This window comes from Oncorhynchus clarkii, chromosome 4 (assembly GCF_045791955.1).
Source record: "Oncorhynchus clarkii lewisi isolate Uvic-CL-2024 chromosome 4, UVic_Ocla_1.0, whole genome shotgun sequence".
In the NCBI taxonomy this organism is placed as follows: Eukaryota; Metazoa; Chordata; class Actinopteri; order Salmoniformes; family Salmonidae; genus Oncorhynchus; species Oncorhynchus clarkii.
Window position 1 is genome coordinate 81609056 of NC_092150.1, and position 17075 is coordinate 81626130.

Here is a 17075-nt window from a genome sequence, read left to right on the forward strand (position 1 = left end):
TACCGTGATGAGATCCTGAGGCCCATTGTCGTGCTATTCATCCACCGCCATCACCTCATATTTCATCATGATAATGCAAAGACCCATGTCACAAGGATCGGTACACAATTCCTAGAAGCTGAAAATGTCCCAGTTCTTCCATGGCCTGTCTACTCACCAGAAATGTCACCCATTGAGCATGTTTGGGTTGCTCTGGATTGATGTGTGCGACAGCATGTTCCAGTTCCCGACAATAACCAGCAACTGCACACAGCCATTGAAGAGGAGTGGGACAACATTTCACAGGCCACAATCAACAGACTGATCAACTCTATGTGAAGGAGATGTTCCATGCTGCACGATGCAAATGGAGGTCACATCAGATACTGACTGGTTTTCTGATCCACGGCCCTACCTTTTTCTTAAGGTATCTGTGACCAACAGATGCATATCTGTATTCCCAGTCATGTGAACTCCATCAATAAGGGCCTAATGAATTTATTTAAATTTGCTGATTTCCTAATATGAACTGTAACTCAGTAAAATCTTTGAAATAGTTTCATGTTGTGTTTATATTTTTGTTCAGTGAGCCAGAAAGAACTAGGTTTACATAGAGAAAAAAATGGTCTCTGTTTGAGGGCAGAGTGACGACATTGTAATGATCTGTGTTCGGCTCAAATAAGAGTGTTCATCTTCTCAGAACACTCTTCAGTTGAGGAGAGATGCTCATGGTGATGATACATGGGGAATGAACACAGAGGACGTGTACATCAGGAAGGAGACCACAGAGCTCTGGAGATAAGGTGAGTTAACATTGGCATCTTCATGGAATGAAAAAGATGAAAGGGGAAAGATAATTCATAATGATTAACGGCAATGTTTTATGTTCGGAAAGTGTATTAGATGAGGCGCCTACAAAATGTTGGCCAAATGAAAACAAGTTATTCTAAGAATGTGAGAAGGAGAGATGATTCAAAGTGGCTGAATTGTAACAGATCCAAGTTAGAAATAGCAACAATGTGTATACACACCTCAACATGTAATGTATGGGCCATTTTTATGGTCAGGAAAATGAGTACTGTATGAACATGGAGCACACAGAAGCTAAACAGAGGTCTGAGCTTATATGAACAGTTTTGAAATGTGCTATTGTTTCAGTTATGTAATGGACTAACTTACAAGTCATGGCAGTACTGTGTTTGTCTTGTCAGAATGAATCCAGGTTTACTTAATGTTAGCAGACTTGCAGGGTTCCTGAGCATTAGTGAAAAATTATGCCGGTGTCTGTTTCTCATTATTCATGCCCAGTATTTCACTTTTCCGCTGTTAAAAGTAATAGGTATGACCAGAGAGAGCAGGAAACACTCCTTATGTGGGTTCCAGAGGCTGGTGGGAGGAGCTATAGGAGGACAGGCTCATTGTAATCGCCGGAATGTAATTAATGGAACGGTATCAAACACATCAAACATATGGAAACCACACGTTTGACTCTGATCCATTAACTCCATTCCAGTCATTACAATGAGCCCCTCTTCCTATAGCTCCTCCCACCAATCTCAACAGGTGAATTCTCATGTGTTGTCTCTTTTTTCTAAGGATGTTGCAGTTCAATGATTGTTCCAACGTGAAAAAATATTGAGAAAATACGTAGATAAAACATTTTCGTCCAGTTTCCCAATGTTCCTGAACACAACCGAGGGTCTCTTCCCCACTGAGGGCCCAGACTCAAAGCTGGACTGGACCGAGTTGGACCCCTATAACTGCACCAACTACACAGCAGCCTGGGACTGGCTTTCCTCCTACCAGCCGGTCTTCATGGTTCTGCTTAGCGTGGTGGGCGTAGTGGCCAACGGTCTGGTCCTCTGTGTCTTCTGTTTGCAGAGGAAGCCATGCACCGTGGCTGATGTCTACCTGGGCAACTTAGCGGCTGCAGACCTGGTCATGGTGTCCTGTTTACCCTTCTGGGCCGCCACCATCGCTAACAACTACCACTGGGAGTTCGGTGAGCCCATATGCAAGCTGGTCAATGTGGCCATCTCCATGAACTATTACTGTAGTGTTTTCTTCCTGGTGCTGGTTAGCGTCGACCGCTACCTGGCTCTGGTCCGGCCCATGTTCCAAAGCCGACTGCGGAGGGCGTCCTGGGCCAAACGCATCTGCCTGGGGATATGGATCATGGGGTTCCTGCTGAGTCTGCCCATCCTGGTCTTCCGCAGGGTGAAATACGTGGCCAAGGCTGGGGTGATGGCCTGCGTCCTGGCCTACCCCCATCCGGACTGGGAGATCCAGCGCAACGTAACCAATAACGTGGTTGGGTTCCTACTTCCGGTGATAGTGGTGTCGTACTGCAGCCGTCACATCGTGACCAGTCTGAAAGACGGTCAGATCAGAAAAACTCCCGGGGTGAGGTCAGAGAGGATGGCCACACAACTGCTCCTGACTGTCCTCACGGTCTTCCTCATCTGCTGGACGCCCTACCAGGTAGTGCGCTTCCTGGACACGCTGGATTACTTCCAAGTCACGCCAGGATGCCTCTGGGGTCACATTCTGGACATTACCATACAGCTGTCCACCTACCTGGCGTACGCCCACAGCACCATCAACCCCTTCCTGTACGTCATTGTGGGGCGGCAATTCAGGAAGAGGGCAAAAGAAGTGTTCGGGACAATGTTAAAATGAAGGTTGTCGGATAAATATTTCCTGACGGTAAATTTCACCTCCAGTGGAAGACTGGCCACTCAAAGGATACAATGTACACAACTTGTGAAGCAAACTGTGACGTGACAAGAGTCTGTCTGGATATCCGTCTGTCCTCTGAAAGAACTGATCCAGACTGAAACATTTCATCTTCAGCTGGTTTTGCTTATTGTAAATATGTTCTGTCTTGAAACTGAATGGATCTCTGCCAGTTATTGCTGAGAAATCAAATGAGGTGAAAAAATGATCAGGGATATACAGCTGACTTCTGTCTTCGTTTAACTTGTAATTACAGGCAGACATCTGTTCCCAATCATCAGGAGGTTTATTTCTGCAAATAGTCAGTTTGGCTGTTTACAATATTCCTTAGCTTTATCTAACTCCTGTTGTAATTAATTTGTTGATTTATGTAGAGTTATTATGAATAGCTACAAACTCCATTCGGGTTCACGATCCTAAAGATTATTTATGTGGTAATGAAGGTGCTAAATAACGACAGTCTGGTGTAGAAGATTAATCTAAATGTGATCTAGGAAGTATTTGATTGTCATAAAGCCCCTTTTAACTTTTATAGAGCGTGCTATTATGTTAAATGATTATCCTAGAGAAGGACTATGAATGGGACATGCTGACTAATTGAAATGTAAAAGGTAATATTGTCTTTTGAAAAACTCATGTTCATTTTTCTTCTTGGACACTAAATTAAAAGAGGTTATGGTTTAAGGTTCCATACTTCTTAACAATTCTGCTGAAAATATGTATGTATTGCATAAAAATGACTTTTGTATGTATCAAAATTCTGTACACTATAATGTGTTGATATAAATTAACCCATGGCGTGTTTGAGTAAAGAGAACTCTTTTTCTCAGTCGTCTATGTGCACTGTTGACACAGACTAGTATTTAGTCCTTTGTCGTCCTGCAGACAGGCTTGCTACTGCATACCCTCGTTAGCTCCCAGATAGATGGAGAGCTTCTGCACCGGATTTGTCAGGCCCCTGTAAAATGGGCACACTGGCTCTGCCAATGGCAGACATTAAACATGGCCTTAAAGAAGTCTAACAGAAACTGGCACAGATTGCCATGCATGTTTGGGCATGCATAACATTTTGAGGGATAACCAAGCCATTTAAACCACCTCTAATCAGGGCGGAACAATGTTGAACTCAAACAAATGTATTTACATTAAAGAAGCACAACATCCCATAGACATATAATGGCATCCACTGCTCTGGTGTTCATTGTATGAGAATGTACTGAGCTACTCAGATAAGGAAACTTCCACAGTGTTCAATGTTACAATAATGGTGAGGAGGCAGATCTGTCCATCAATATGCCTATGATTAGGTTCTTATGTTCTTCACATGCTAAACAGGAAGATACTATCCTCCTATGCTCCCTTGGGCCGACACACTGATTATTAACAAACTGTATTATAATGTACAAATAATGATGTTGGAAGAATCTGCCGTGATGCTGTCATTAGAGATGCAGGCCTGGAAATAATAATAACCACATTATTGGGGCTCGCTGTGCTTCACAGCTATGGGTTTATCAATTAGACTGATATGGATTGAACTCATGAATAAAATGAGCTCCCTCAGGGCATCTAGTATTGTATTGGGTTATAAACTGGGTTGTGTTCAGTAGTGTCAGGACCCGGTTACAAACCCGGGTCTCCGGTGTGAGAAACAGTCACTTAGCAAACTGAGCCACTAATAGTCGGCAGAACCCAGAAGATGAGGCAGACACAGCAGTACTTGAGACGGTGTTTTAATAAAGTAAAAAGGAAAGTTCTTCAGGCAAAAATATAAATCCACAACGTCAAAAGTAATTCCAAGAGAACAAAGGTAAAAATTCAAGACAAAAAGGTAAATCCACAAGGTGGTAGGTACAGCAGAAAAAAGCCTCAAAAGATAATCAATAAATAAATAAACAAGAACAAAAACAGAGTACCACAAGAGCGTCCAACTGGCGCAACAAATGTTCACAGCATCACTGGGGCTGGGTGCAAACATTCAAACACAGAGCAAAGAACTGAGGAAAACTAAGGGTTTAAATACAATCAAGGGAAACGAGGCACAGGTGCAAATAATAACTGGGAACCAGGGAAAACAAAAGGGTCAAAAAGCACAATGGGGGCATCTAGTGACCAAAACCGGAACAACCCTGGCCAAATCCTGACAAGTAGTTTCAAAAAAACTTGTTGAAGTAGAGCGAAACGGAGCGGTACTACCTGAAAGTGTCCAATAAGAATGCAGATATTTGTCATGTGTTTCTACGGTATGCGCCATTAAGCATGACCTTGATGTCAACCCAGAGTACATATATACTTAATTCCATTCCTTTACTTTAGATTTGTGTGTATTGTTTTGAAATTGTTAGATATTACTTGTTAGATATTACTACACTGTTGGAGCTAGAAACACAAGCATTTCGCTGCAACTGCAATAAGTTTGCTAAACACGTGTACAGTGCCTTGTGAAAGTATTCGGCCCTCTTGAACTTTGCGACCTTTTGCCACATTTCAGGCTTCAAACATAAAGATATAAAACTGTATTTTTTTGTGAAGAATCAACAACAAGTGGGACACAATCATGAAGTGGGACGACATTTATTGGATATTTCAAACTTTTTTAACAAATCAAAAACTGAAAAATTGGGCGTGCAAAATTATTCAGCCCCTTTACTTTCAGTGCAGCAAACTCTCTCCAGAAGTTCAGTGAGGATCTCTGAATGATCCAATGTTGACCTAAATGACTAATGATGATAAATACAATCCACCTGTGTGTAATCAAGACTCCGTATAAATGCACCTGCACTGTGATAGTCTCAGAGGTCCTTTAAAAGCGCAGAGAGCATCATGAAGAACAAGGAACACACCAGGCAGGTCAGAGATACTGTTGTGAAGAAGTTTAAAGCCGGATTTGGATACAAAAAGATTTCCCAAGCTTTAAACATCCCAAGGAGCACTGTGCAAGCGATAATATTGAAATGGAAGGAGTATCAGACCACTGCAAATCTACCAAGACCTGGCCGTCCCTCTAAACTTTCAGCTCATACAAGGAGAAGACTGATCAGAGATGCAGCCAAGAGGCCAATGATCACTCTGGATGAACTGCAGAGATCTACAGCTGAGGTGGGAGACTCTGTCTATAGGACAACAATCAGTCCTATATTGCACAAATCTGGCCTTTATGGAAGAGTGGCAAGAAGAAAGCCATTTCTTAAAGATATCCATAAAAAGTGTTGTTTAAAGTTTGCCACAAGCCACCTGGGAGACACACCAAACATGTGGAAGAAGGTGCTCTGGTCAGATGAAACCAAAATTGAACTTTTTGGCAACAATGCAAAACGTTATGTTTGGCGTAAAAGCAACACAGCTCATCACACTGAACACACCATCCCCACTGTCAAACATGGTGGTGGCAGCATCATGGTTTGGGCCTGCTTTTCTTCAGCAGGGACAGGGAAGATGGTTAAAATTGATGGGAAGATGGATGGAGCCAAATACAGGACCATTCTGGAAGAAAACCTGATGGAGTCTGCAAAAGACCTGAGACTGGGACGGAGATTTGTCTTCCAACAAGACAATGATCCAAAACATAAAGCAAAATCTACAATGGAATGGTTCAAAAATAAACATATCCAGGTGTTAGAATGGCCAAGTCAAAGTCCAGACCTGAATCCAATCGAGAATCTGTGGAAAGAACTGAAAACTGCTGTTCACAAATGCTCTCCATCCAACCTCACTGAGCTCGAGCTGTTTTGCAAGGGGGAATGGGAAAAAATGTCAGTCTCTCGATGTGCAAAACTGATAGAGACATAGCCCAAGCGACTTACAGCTGTAATCGCAGCAAAAGGTGGCGCTACAAAGTATTAACTTAAGGCGGCTGAATAATTTTGCACGCCCAATTTTTCAGTTTTTGATTTGTTAAAAAAGTTTGAAATATCCAATAAATGTCGTTCCACTTCATGATTGTGTCCCACTTGTTGTTGATTCTTCACAAAAAAATACAGTTTTATATCTTTATGTTTGAAGCCTGAAATGTGGCAAAAGGTCGCAAAGTTCAAGGAGGCCGAATACTTTCGCAAGGCACTGTATGTGACCAATACAATTTGATTTGATGAGTGGAGATGGACTTGGATCTGACAGCAGTTCTGAAGGTCGCCACCAGAGATGAGTATGTTACCACAGACTGCACTAATAACTACATTGAAATGCATTCATGAAATGAACTAAATAAAATCTGTAAAAATATGAACTATGCTATAAAGGATCACATTCAGACGAAGCGTTTACATGTTAATTGCACAAAGGAAAATAAGGTGGTGTTCCTTATTGGAATTTTAAAGGTCAAAACACACATAGGGACTCACTACATAAATTTACAAAATATGTCTGTTTATATAGCATATCAACTCATATCGCAAATTTTCATAACTACTTTCATAGCTTTTGCATGTATCAAAATGCTGTCCAATATACTGTGAGGATATAAATAAATCCATGCCGTGTTAGAATAAACAGAGCTATTTTTCTCAGTAGTCTATGTGTACTGTTGACACAGACTAGTATTTATTATGGCAGCTCCTAACGGTGATATATGGAGCACTTTGCTTGCACCAACAATGAGCTTGTTTCAGACCACACTGTGCTCGCAATATTTCTGGCTACAGTATTCCCCTCTATGAACCCAACCAAAACATTGTCCTTATTTGATCAAATGCACACACAACTCAAAGTCATAACCACACATTAATCAGCCTAAATCCTCTCAAATGTTTCCCCTTCAAAGTGAATGTTATTCTAAAAATGAGAACTTGTATGAGCATAAACAGCAAACCTGTGGGACTCACTCTCTGATGCAATCCATGAAACATGCTCCGAATTCAATGAACCTTCAGAAACATCTCAGTGTCCTCTGAGTTGTCTGGAAGCTGTTTAAAGGATGTCACGGAGTAATTACCAGAAAGTTCTTTCTCCTTTATCGTCCTGCAGGCAGGTTTGCTACTGCATGCCCTCGTTGGCTCCCAGACAGATGGACAAGTTCTGCAAAGGGTCAGTCGGGCCCCTGTAAAATGGGCACTCTGGCCCTGCCAAAGGCAGCCATTAAACATGGCCTTCGAGAAGTCTAATAGAAATTGGCACAGATTACCATGCATGCTTGGGCCTACGTATAATATTGAGGGATAACCAAGCCATTGAAACCACTTCTAATTAGGGCGGAATACTGTTTATCTCAAACAAATGTATTTACATTAAAGAAGCACGACATCCCTTAGACATGTATTGGAATCCACTGCTCTGGTGCTCATTGTATGAGAATGTACTGAGCTACTCAGATAAGCAAACTTCCACAGTCCATCAATATGCCTATGATTAGGTTCTTATGTTCTTCACATGCTAACCAGGAAGATACTATCCTCCTATGCTCCCTTGGGGCGACACACTGACCATTAACATACTGTATTATAATGTACAAATAATGATGTTGGAAGAGTCTGCCATGATGCTGTCATTAGAGATGCAGGCCTGGAAATAATAATAACCAAATTATTGGGGGGGAAGCAGGGAAGCTGGTGAAACCCTATTGTATTTGCTGGTGTTCATTATTATTATACAGGAAAATAAAATAACATCAAATCAAATCAAATTCAAATCAAATTTTATTTGTCACATACACATGGTTAGCAGATGTTAATGCGAGTGTAGCGAAATGCTTGTTATACATGCAAATTATTGTGAGATGGTAAGCACTAGACCACCCCAACTTGGCATGATGGTAAAGGCCAATGGGCCACACCCTCTCATGCAATACCATGCCAATTGGCTACATGGTGGAGCTATAACAAGTGACTGAAAATGCAAACTTTGAAAGTTCATGCCACTCATCCCTTTTGAGCACGAGTCCTGTTTTAGTATGTAGGTCCCTCTCCTCACAAGGACAACGTTTGCCTCCAGGACAAATTAAGTCCACTATGTTGCATTTTCTGCCATTTAGAATTTTGTGAAAAACACTTAAAACGCTACTCCTCTGGCAATGAATTACCGATCTGCACAAAACTTGATATCTGGCATCTATGGACCAAGGTCTATCAACACACTGTTGTTCAGGCTAGTATGTCAAACAACATGGCCGCTGGTCACCAATAAACATTAATATGGGCGTGATCTCGCACAGAAATGCCTATACATCAGTCACATATATTTGTATTGTAATAAAACTTAGTACACATGTTGCAAACAATGGCAATACTCAATATATGCAGGAACCTTCAAATCGACCACACGGTGGCGCTATATCAGGCACATTTTTATATCTCTTGATCTGTGAAATTTGGGACAAATGTTCAAGGATTTAAGTCTAGTTCAACTCTAAAGTATGGTTAAGTTTGGCCACATTGTGGCGCTGTTGGACAGGAAAAAACATTAATGCGAGCTCAATGGCTCATAGTGGCCATATTGTTTCAGCTAGTCTTGGAGTCTTGGAAAATGCGAATGAAGATGTGCATACATGTATACTATATACCAAAATGTGGTGCCAAGCCGGTCTAGCGGTTCAGGAGAAGACGACGAGCCGGTCCAGCGGTTCAGGAGAAGATGATGAGCCGGTCCAGCAGTTCAGGAGAAGACGACGAGCCGGTCCAGCAGTTCAGGAAAAGACGACGAGCCGGTCCAGCGGTTCAGGAGAAGACGACGAGCCGGTCCAGCGGTTCAGGAGAAGACGACGAGCCGGTCCAGCGGTTCAGGAGAAGATGACGAGCCGATCCAGCGGTTCAGGAGAAGATGACGAGCCAGTCCAGCGGTTCAGGAGAAGATGACGAGCCGGTCTAGCGGTTCAGGAGAAGACTACGAGCCAGTCCAGCGGTTCAGGAGAAGACGACGAGTTCAGGAGAAGACGACGAGCCGGGTCAGCGGTTCAGGAGAAGATGATGAGCCGGTCCAGCAGTTCAGGAGAAGACGACGAGCCGGTCCAGCGGTTCAGGAAAAGACGACGAGTCGGTCCAGCAGTTCAGGAGAAGACGACGAGCCGGTCCAGCGGTTCAGGAGAAGACGACGAGTCGGTCCAGCAGTTCAGGAAAAGACGACGAGCCGGTCCAGCGGTTCAGGAGAAGACGACGAGCCGGTCCAGCGGTTCAGGAGAAGACGACGAGCCGGTCCAGCGGTTCAGGAGAAGATGACGAGCCGATCCAGCGGTTCAGGAAAAGACGACGAGCCGGTCCAGCGGTTCAGGAGAAGACGACGAGCCGGTCCAGCGGTTCAGGAGAAGACGACGAGCCGGTCCAGCGGTTCAGGAGAAGATGACGAGCCGATCCAGCGGTTCAGGAGAAGATGACGAGCCAGTCCAGCGGTTCAGGAGAAGATGACGAGCCGGTCTAGCGGTTCAGGAGAAGACTACGAGCCAGTCCAGCGGTTCAGGAGAAGACGACGAGTTCAGGAGAAGACGACGAGCCGGGTCAGCGGTTCAGGAGAAGATGATGAGCCGGTCCAGCAGTTCAGGAGAAGACGACGAGCCGGTCCAGCGGTTCAGGAAAAGACGACGAGTCGGTCCAGCAGTTCAGGAGAAGACGACGAGCCGGTCCAGCGGTTCAGGAGAAGACGACGAGTCGGTCCAGCAGTTCAGGAAAAGACGACGAGCCGGTCCAGCGGTTCAGGAGAAGACGACGAGCCGGTCCAGCGGTTCAGGAGAAGACGACGAGCCGGTCCAGCGGTTCAGGAGAAGATGACGAGCCGATCCAGCGGTTCAGGAGAAGATGACGAGCCAGTCCAGCGGTTCAGGAGAAGATGACGAGCCGGTCTAGCGGTTCAGGAGAAGACTACGAGCCAGTCCAGCGGTTCAGGAGAAGACGACGAGTTCAGGAGAAGACGACGAGCCGGGTCAGCGGTTCAGGAGAAGATGACGAGCCAGTCCAGCGGTTCAGGAGAAGATGACGAGCCGGTCTAGCGGTTCAGGAGAAGACTACGAGCCAGTCCAGCGGTTCAGGAGAAGACGACGAGTTCAGGAGAAGACGACGAGCCGGGTCAGCGGTTCAGGAGATGACGACGAGCCGGGCCAGCGGTTCAGGAGAAGACGACGAGTCGGTCCAGCGGTTCAGGAAATGACGACGAGCCGGGCCAGCGGTTCAGGAGAAGACGACGAGTCGGTCCAGCGGTTCAGGAAATGACGACGAGCCGGGCCAGCGGTTCAGGAGAAGACGACGAGCCGGACCAGCGGTTCAGGAGAAGACGACGAGCCGGTCCAGCGGTTCAGGAGAAGACGGCGAGCCGGTCCAACGGTTCAGGAGAAGACGACGAGCCGGTCCAGCGGTTCAGGAGAAGACCACATTTAAAGTAGTCAACATCATTGAAAATGGTCTAAAATACATCAAAGCATATTATATTGACTTTTATTATATTGTTAACTTTTCAACTGTGCTCCAAAAAAAATGATGTGCATACATGTATACTATATACCAAAATGTGGTGCCAAGCCGGTCTAGCGGTTCAGGAGAAGACGACGAGCCGGTCCAGCGGTTCAGGAGAAGATGATGAGCCGGTCCAGCAGTTCAGGAGAAGACGACGAGCCGGTCCAGCAGTTCAGGAAAAGACGACGAGCCGGTCCAGCGGTTCAGGAGAAGACGACGAGCCGGTCCAGCGGTTCAGGAGAAGACGACGAGCCGGTCCAGCGGTTCAGGAGAAGATGACGAGCCGATCCAGCGGTTCAGGAGAAGATGACGAGCCAGTCCAGCGGTTCAGGAGAAGATGACGAGCCGGTCTAGCGGTTCAGGAGAAGACTACGAGCCAGTCCAGCGGTTCAGGAGAAGACGACGAGTTCAGGAGAAGACGACGAGCCGGGTCAGCGGTTCAGGAGAAGATGATGAGCCGGTCCAGCAGTTCAGGAGAAGACGACGAGCCGGTCCAGCGGTTCAGGAAAAGACGACGAGTCGGTCCAGCAGTTCAGGAGAAGACGACGAGCCGGTCCAGCGGTTCAGGAGAAGACGACGAGTCGGTCCAGCAGTTCAGGAAAAGACGACGAGCCGGTCCAGCGGTTCAGGAGAAGACGACGAGCCGGTCCAGCGGTTCAGGAGAAGACGACGAGCCGGTCCAGCGGTTCAGGAGAAGATGACGAGCCGATCCAGCGGTTCAGGAAAAGACGACGAGCCGGTCCAGCGGTTCAGGAGAAGACGACGAGCCGGTCCAGCGGTTCAGGAGAAGACGACGAGCCGGTCCAGCGGTTCAGGAGAAGATGACGAGCCGATCCAGCGGTTCAGGAGAAGATGACGAGCCAGTCCAGCGGTTCAGGAGAAGATGACGAGCCGGTCTAGCGGTTCAGGAGAAGACTACGAGCCAGTCCAGCGGTTCAGGAGAAGACGACGAGTTCAGGAGAAGACGACGAGCCGGGTCAGCGGTTCAGGAGAAGATGATGAGCCGGTCCAGCAGTTCAGGAGAAGACGACGAGCCGGTCCAGCGGTTCAGGAAAAGACGACGAGTCGGTCCAGCAGTTCAGGAGAAGACGACGAGCCGGTCCAGCGGTTCAGGAGAAGACGACGAGTCGGTCCAGCAGTTCAGGAAAAGACGACGAGCCGGTCCAGCGGTTCAGGAGAAGACGACGAGCCGGTCCAGCGGTTCAGGAGAAGACGACGAGCCGGTCCAGCGGTTCAGGAGAAGATGACGAGCCGATCCAGCGGTTCAGGAGAAGATGACGAGCCAGTCCAGCGGTTCAGGAGAAGATGACGAGCCGGTCTAGCGGTTCAGGAGAAGACTACGAGCCAGTCCAGCGGTTCAGGAGAAGACGACGAGTTCAGGAGAAGACGACGAGCCGGGTCAGCGGTTCAGGAGAAGATGACGAGCCAGTCCAGCGGTTCAGGAGAAGATGACGAGCCGGTCTAGCGGTTCAGGAGAAGACTACGAGCCAGTCCAGCGGTTCAGGAGAAGACGACGAGTTCAGGAGAAGACGACGAGCCGGGTCAGCGGTTCAGGAGATGACGACGAGCCGGGCCAGCGGTTCAGGAGAAGACGACGAGTCGGTCCAGCGGTTCAGGAAATGACGACGAGCCGGGCCAGCGGTTCAGGAGAAGACGACGAGTCGGTCCAGCGGTTCAGGAAATGACGACGAGCCGGGCCAGCGGTTCAGGAGAAGACGACGAGCCGGACCAGCGGTTCAGGAGAAGACGACGAGCCGGTCCAGCGGTTCAGGAGAAGACGGCGAGCCGGTCCAACGGTTCAGGAGAAGACGACGAGCCGGTCCAGCGGTTCAGGAGAAGACCACATTTAAAGTAGTCAACATCATTGAAAATGGTCTAAAATACATCAAAGCATATTATATTGACTTTTATTATATTGTTAACTTTTCAACTGTGCTCCAAAAAAAATGAAATCGGACCATCTGCACCTGAAGCGGAACCTCTATCATTGTCCTGTCTTGCCACAGCACCGAGAACCGTGGCACTCTGAAGCATTTGATTGGTCTAGTTATGTAAGGGATCAAGGAGATTGGATACATGTTTTAAAGAAACACCCCTCAAGATTAGAGAGGAACTTAATGGCAAGAGAGAACGCTCTCTGTTGAGTTTAGAAAAACTTGAAAAAGAGCAGCACCGTAGCGTTGTTTTATGTACAATGTTGTCAACAAAATGAGATTGCTGTCCCTATTGCAGAATGCAGCCTTTTGACAGCATGTACTATAGTTGATTTATTCTACACTTATTAGTCCCCTCGTTTGGTGATTTGTGTTTATGCTGTGACAATGACAAGGCAGCAAACAGACCTAGAGTATGTTTTAGCAGGGAAGTTTGGTGACCTGACTTAATTTTGTCAAACAGATTGTGAACCCAAACGTGTAAGTTTGATTCTGGAGGGGGGACAATAAATAGAAACATAATTTTGTTATGGTGTAGGGGAAGATTTATGTCATCTTGTCTTCAGGAGATTTTATTACTTAGTTACTTTATTTAGTCTGATCAGTGGAACAGTTCTCATTCTTAACAATGGGCTAATATATAGGGTAATTACTGTGCTTGTCAGCAGGAACACTACTGTTATTCTCCACACTTATTTTAGCTTTAAAACTAAAATTCTGTATAGGGGTTGTGCCAGGGGGCAATGAAATTCACATAAAAAATCTCAGTCCAAGCTTTCTTCAAAAGTTGGCAGCCCTGGTAATGTGTCCTGATGGTGGCACCATGGGCACACAGCTGAACCCCGGCAACGCTGCTTGCAGCTTTAATTCAGACTGTTATGGATATAAGACATTACTAATATGAGCCACCTCAGGGTATGTAGTTATATTGGGTTATAAACTGGGTTATGTTCAGGTAAAAAGTGTTTTGAAATGGAGTGAAATGAGGCGGTACTGCCTGAACTCTACGGTGTGCCCCACTGAGCATGACCCTGATGTGGAGATTGACTTTTTATTTTATTTTACCAGGTTAGTTTTATTGAGATTAAAAAACTATTTTGCGAGAGTGACCTGGCCACAAAAATATAAAAACATAAAAACACAAAGCAGGACAGTTCAAAAACATCCATTGACACATTGAACAGGCACATTGGATGTGGGAGTAGTTCAGTAGGCAGCAGTTCAGAAGGCAGCCACCAGAGGTCCGTTGTTACCAGAGATTGAATCTCATGAAAGAAGCAAAATAGAAATCGGTCAATAAAATAACAACCATGTAAAAAGTATTGTATTCAGACTACATACCATTTACACATTACTGAAATTGCACAGAGGAAAACAAGTATATTTTCCATATTGGCATTTGAAAGGCCAATACACATAGGAACTGTTTAAATTCTGAATCATAACACGGAAAAAATCATAACTAATGTAATTCATTTTCAAAACTGCTTTTCACTAAGGACAGCAAAATGGAATATATGTTTTGGGGTCAATGGTTTGATCATGAACAGGTATTTAAATAACTTGAAATAGACTTCTACAGGACCTCTGTATTCGCTTGCATTCATAGCTCTGATGTCACATCAGGGCAGTCTGGCCAATCAGGCTTTGGCACATCTGGAGTTATATATACTGTTCTTCTCCATAGTAAACTTCTCCATTATTTAGATAGTATATGCTGCCCCCTAGTGCTTACAGAGTACCATAGCACAGGCTATAATGAAATAGATCTAGATACCACTCATAAATGTATTGATTTGTATTTATTAAACCCTTACTTTACCAGGTAAATTGAGTATACAAAACATTAGGAACTCTTTCCATGACAGACTGACCAGGTGAATCCAGGTGAAAGCTATGATCCCTTATTGATGTCACCTGTTAAATCCACTTCAATCAGTGTCGATGAAAGGGAGGAGACAGGTTAAAAAAAGTATTTTTAAGCTGAGAGGAGGAATGGGCAAGACAAAATATTTAAGTGCCTTTGAAATGGGTATGGGAGTAGGTGCCAGGCGCACTGGCTTGTGTGAAGACCTTTAACTCTGCTGGGTTTTTCATATTCAACCGTTTCCGATGTATAACAAGAATGGTCCACTACCTAAAGGACATCCAGCCAACTTGACACAACTGTGGGAAGCATTGGAGTCAACATGGGCCAGCATCCCTGTGGAACACGTTTGACACCTTGTAAAGTCCATGACCGGACAAATTGAAACTGTTCTGATGGCAAAAGGGGGTGCAACTCAATATTAGGAAAGTGTTCTTAAAGTTTTGTACACTCAGTGTATGTGATAATTATGCATTTACATACTTACATATAGACTTTTCTTTTAGACATATACACATAATCTATGGCAAATTCTGCATCTAGTGGACTAGCACTCTTGAGCTTCAGTTGCACAGGATTTCAACAGGTTTGCTGAGGAGCTTGTGTCTATCTGACCACCACCATTCTGTGGAGGCAGTGAGCTGCTGGACACAGATATCGCCACAAAAACACTATGATTGGCAGACGACCAGGCTCCAGTTGCCTTGGTAACAATATGCAGATGTCTGGCACATCATCACAAACAGATTTTTTGAGCTGTGAAAGTTGTTGCAGCTTGTTGTCTCTGGCTCTGCCACCTTGGGTGTCCATCTTCCCCCAGTGTAGCGGAAGAGTAATATACAGTCTAATCCATTTCATATACCATCCCTCTCTTTTCAGATCTTTACTGGGCCTATGAAGTCATTTATAATCCAATGGTGGTTTTTTAATGTACAGGCAAGGTTCAGTTGAGCATGTCTTATTCTGTGGAATAGCTTTTGTGGTTACTTTGCTTTTTGATTATCATCCAAGGACAGGAGTCTGCTTAGTTAATGGCATCAAACACAAAGTATATATATATACATATATACAGTATCTGAAGACAAACACTGAGTCAGGCTATAAATCCACTCCTAATACATCCAGCCTAACCCCATGGTAATACATCCAGCCTAACCCCATGGTGATACAGCCAGTCTAACCCTAGAGAAATACATCCAGCCTAACCCCAGGGTAATACATCCAGCCTAACCCCAGGGTAATACATCCAGCCTAACCCCATGGTAATACATCTAGCCTAACCCCATGGTAATACATCCAGCCTAACCCCAGGGTAATACATCCAGCCTAACCCCATGGTAATACATCCAGCCTAACCCCAGGGTAATACATCCAGCCTAAACCCAGGGTAATACATCCAGCCTAACCCCAGGGTAATACATCCAGCCTAACCCCAGGGTAACACATCAGCCTAACCCCAGGGCAATACAGCCAGCCTAACCCTAGGGTAATACATCCAGCCTAACCCCAAGGTAATACATCCAGCCTAACCCCAGGGAAATACATCCAGCCTTACCCCATGGTGATACAGCCAGTATAACTCCAGAGTAATACATCCAGCCTAACCCCAGGGTAATACATCCAGCCTAACCCCATGGTGATACAGCCAGTCTAACCCTAGAGAAATACATCCAGCCTAACCCCAAGGTAATACATCCAGCCTAACCCCAGGGTAATACATCCAGCCTAACCCCAGGATAATACATCCAGCCTAACCCCAAGGTAATACATCCAGCCTAACCCCAGGGTAATACATCCAGCCTAACCCCAGGGTAATAGATCCAGCCCAACCCCAGGGTAATACATCCAGCTAAACTCCAGAGTAATACATCCAGCCTAACCCCAGGGTAATACATCCAGCCTAACCCGAGGGTAATACATCCAGCCTAACCCTAGGGTAATACATCCAGCCTAACCCCAAGGTAATACATCCAGCCTAACCCCAGGGTAATACATCCAGCCTAACCCTAGGGTAATACATCCAGCCTAACCCCATGGTGATACAGCCAGTCTAACTCCAGAGTAATACATCCAGCCTAACCCCAGGGTAATACATCCAGCCTAACCCCATGGTGATACAGCCAGTCTAACCCTAGAGAAATACATCCAGCCTAACCCCAGGGTAATACATCCAGCCTAACCCCAGGTTAA

The 17075-nt window shown here is 45.5% G+C and overlaps 1 protein-coding gene across 1 annotated transcript; it reads left to right on the forward strand.

Moving 5' to 3' along the window:
- Positions 1-732: 732 nt before the first annotated feature.
- On the forward strand, positions 733-2658 carry LOC139407866 (B2 bradykinin receptor-like). Its single transcript, XM_071151736.1, has 2 exons — positions 733-782; positions 1576-2658. Exon 2 carries the CDS (start codon positions 1657-1659, stop codon positions 2656-2658), a length of 1002 nt encoding a protein of 333 aa, XP_071007837.1. The 5' UTR covers positions 733-782; positions 1576-1656.
- Positions 2659-17075: the final 14417 nt, after the last annotated feature.

Coding starts and splice junctions, on each gene's coding strand:
- LOC139407866 (XM_071151736.1), top strand. CDS start 1,657: ATGTTCCTGAACACAACCGAGGGTCTCTTCCCCACTGAGGGCCCAGAC.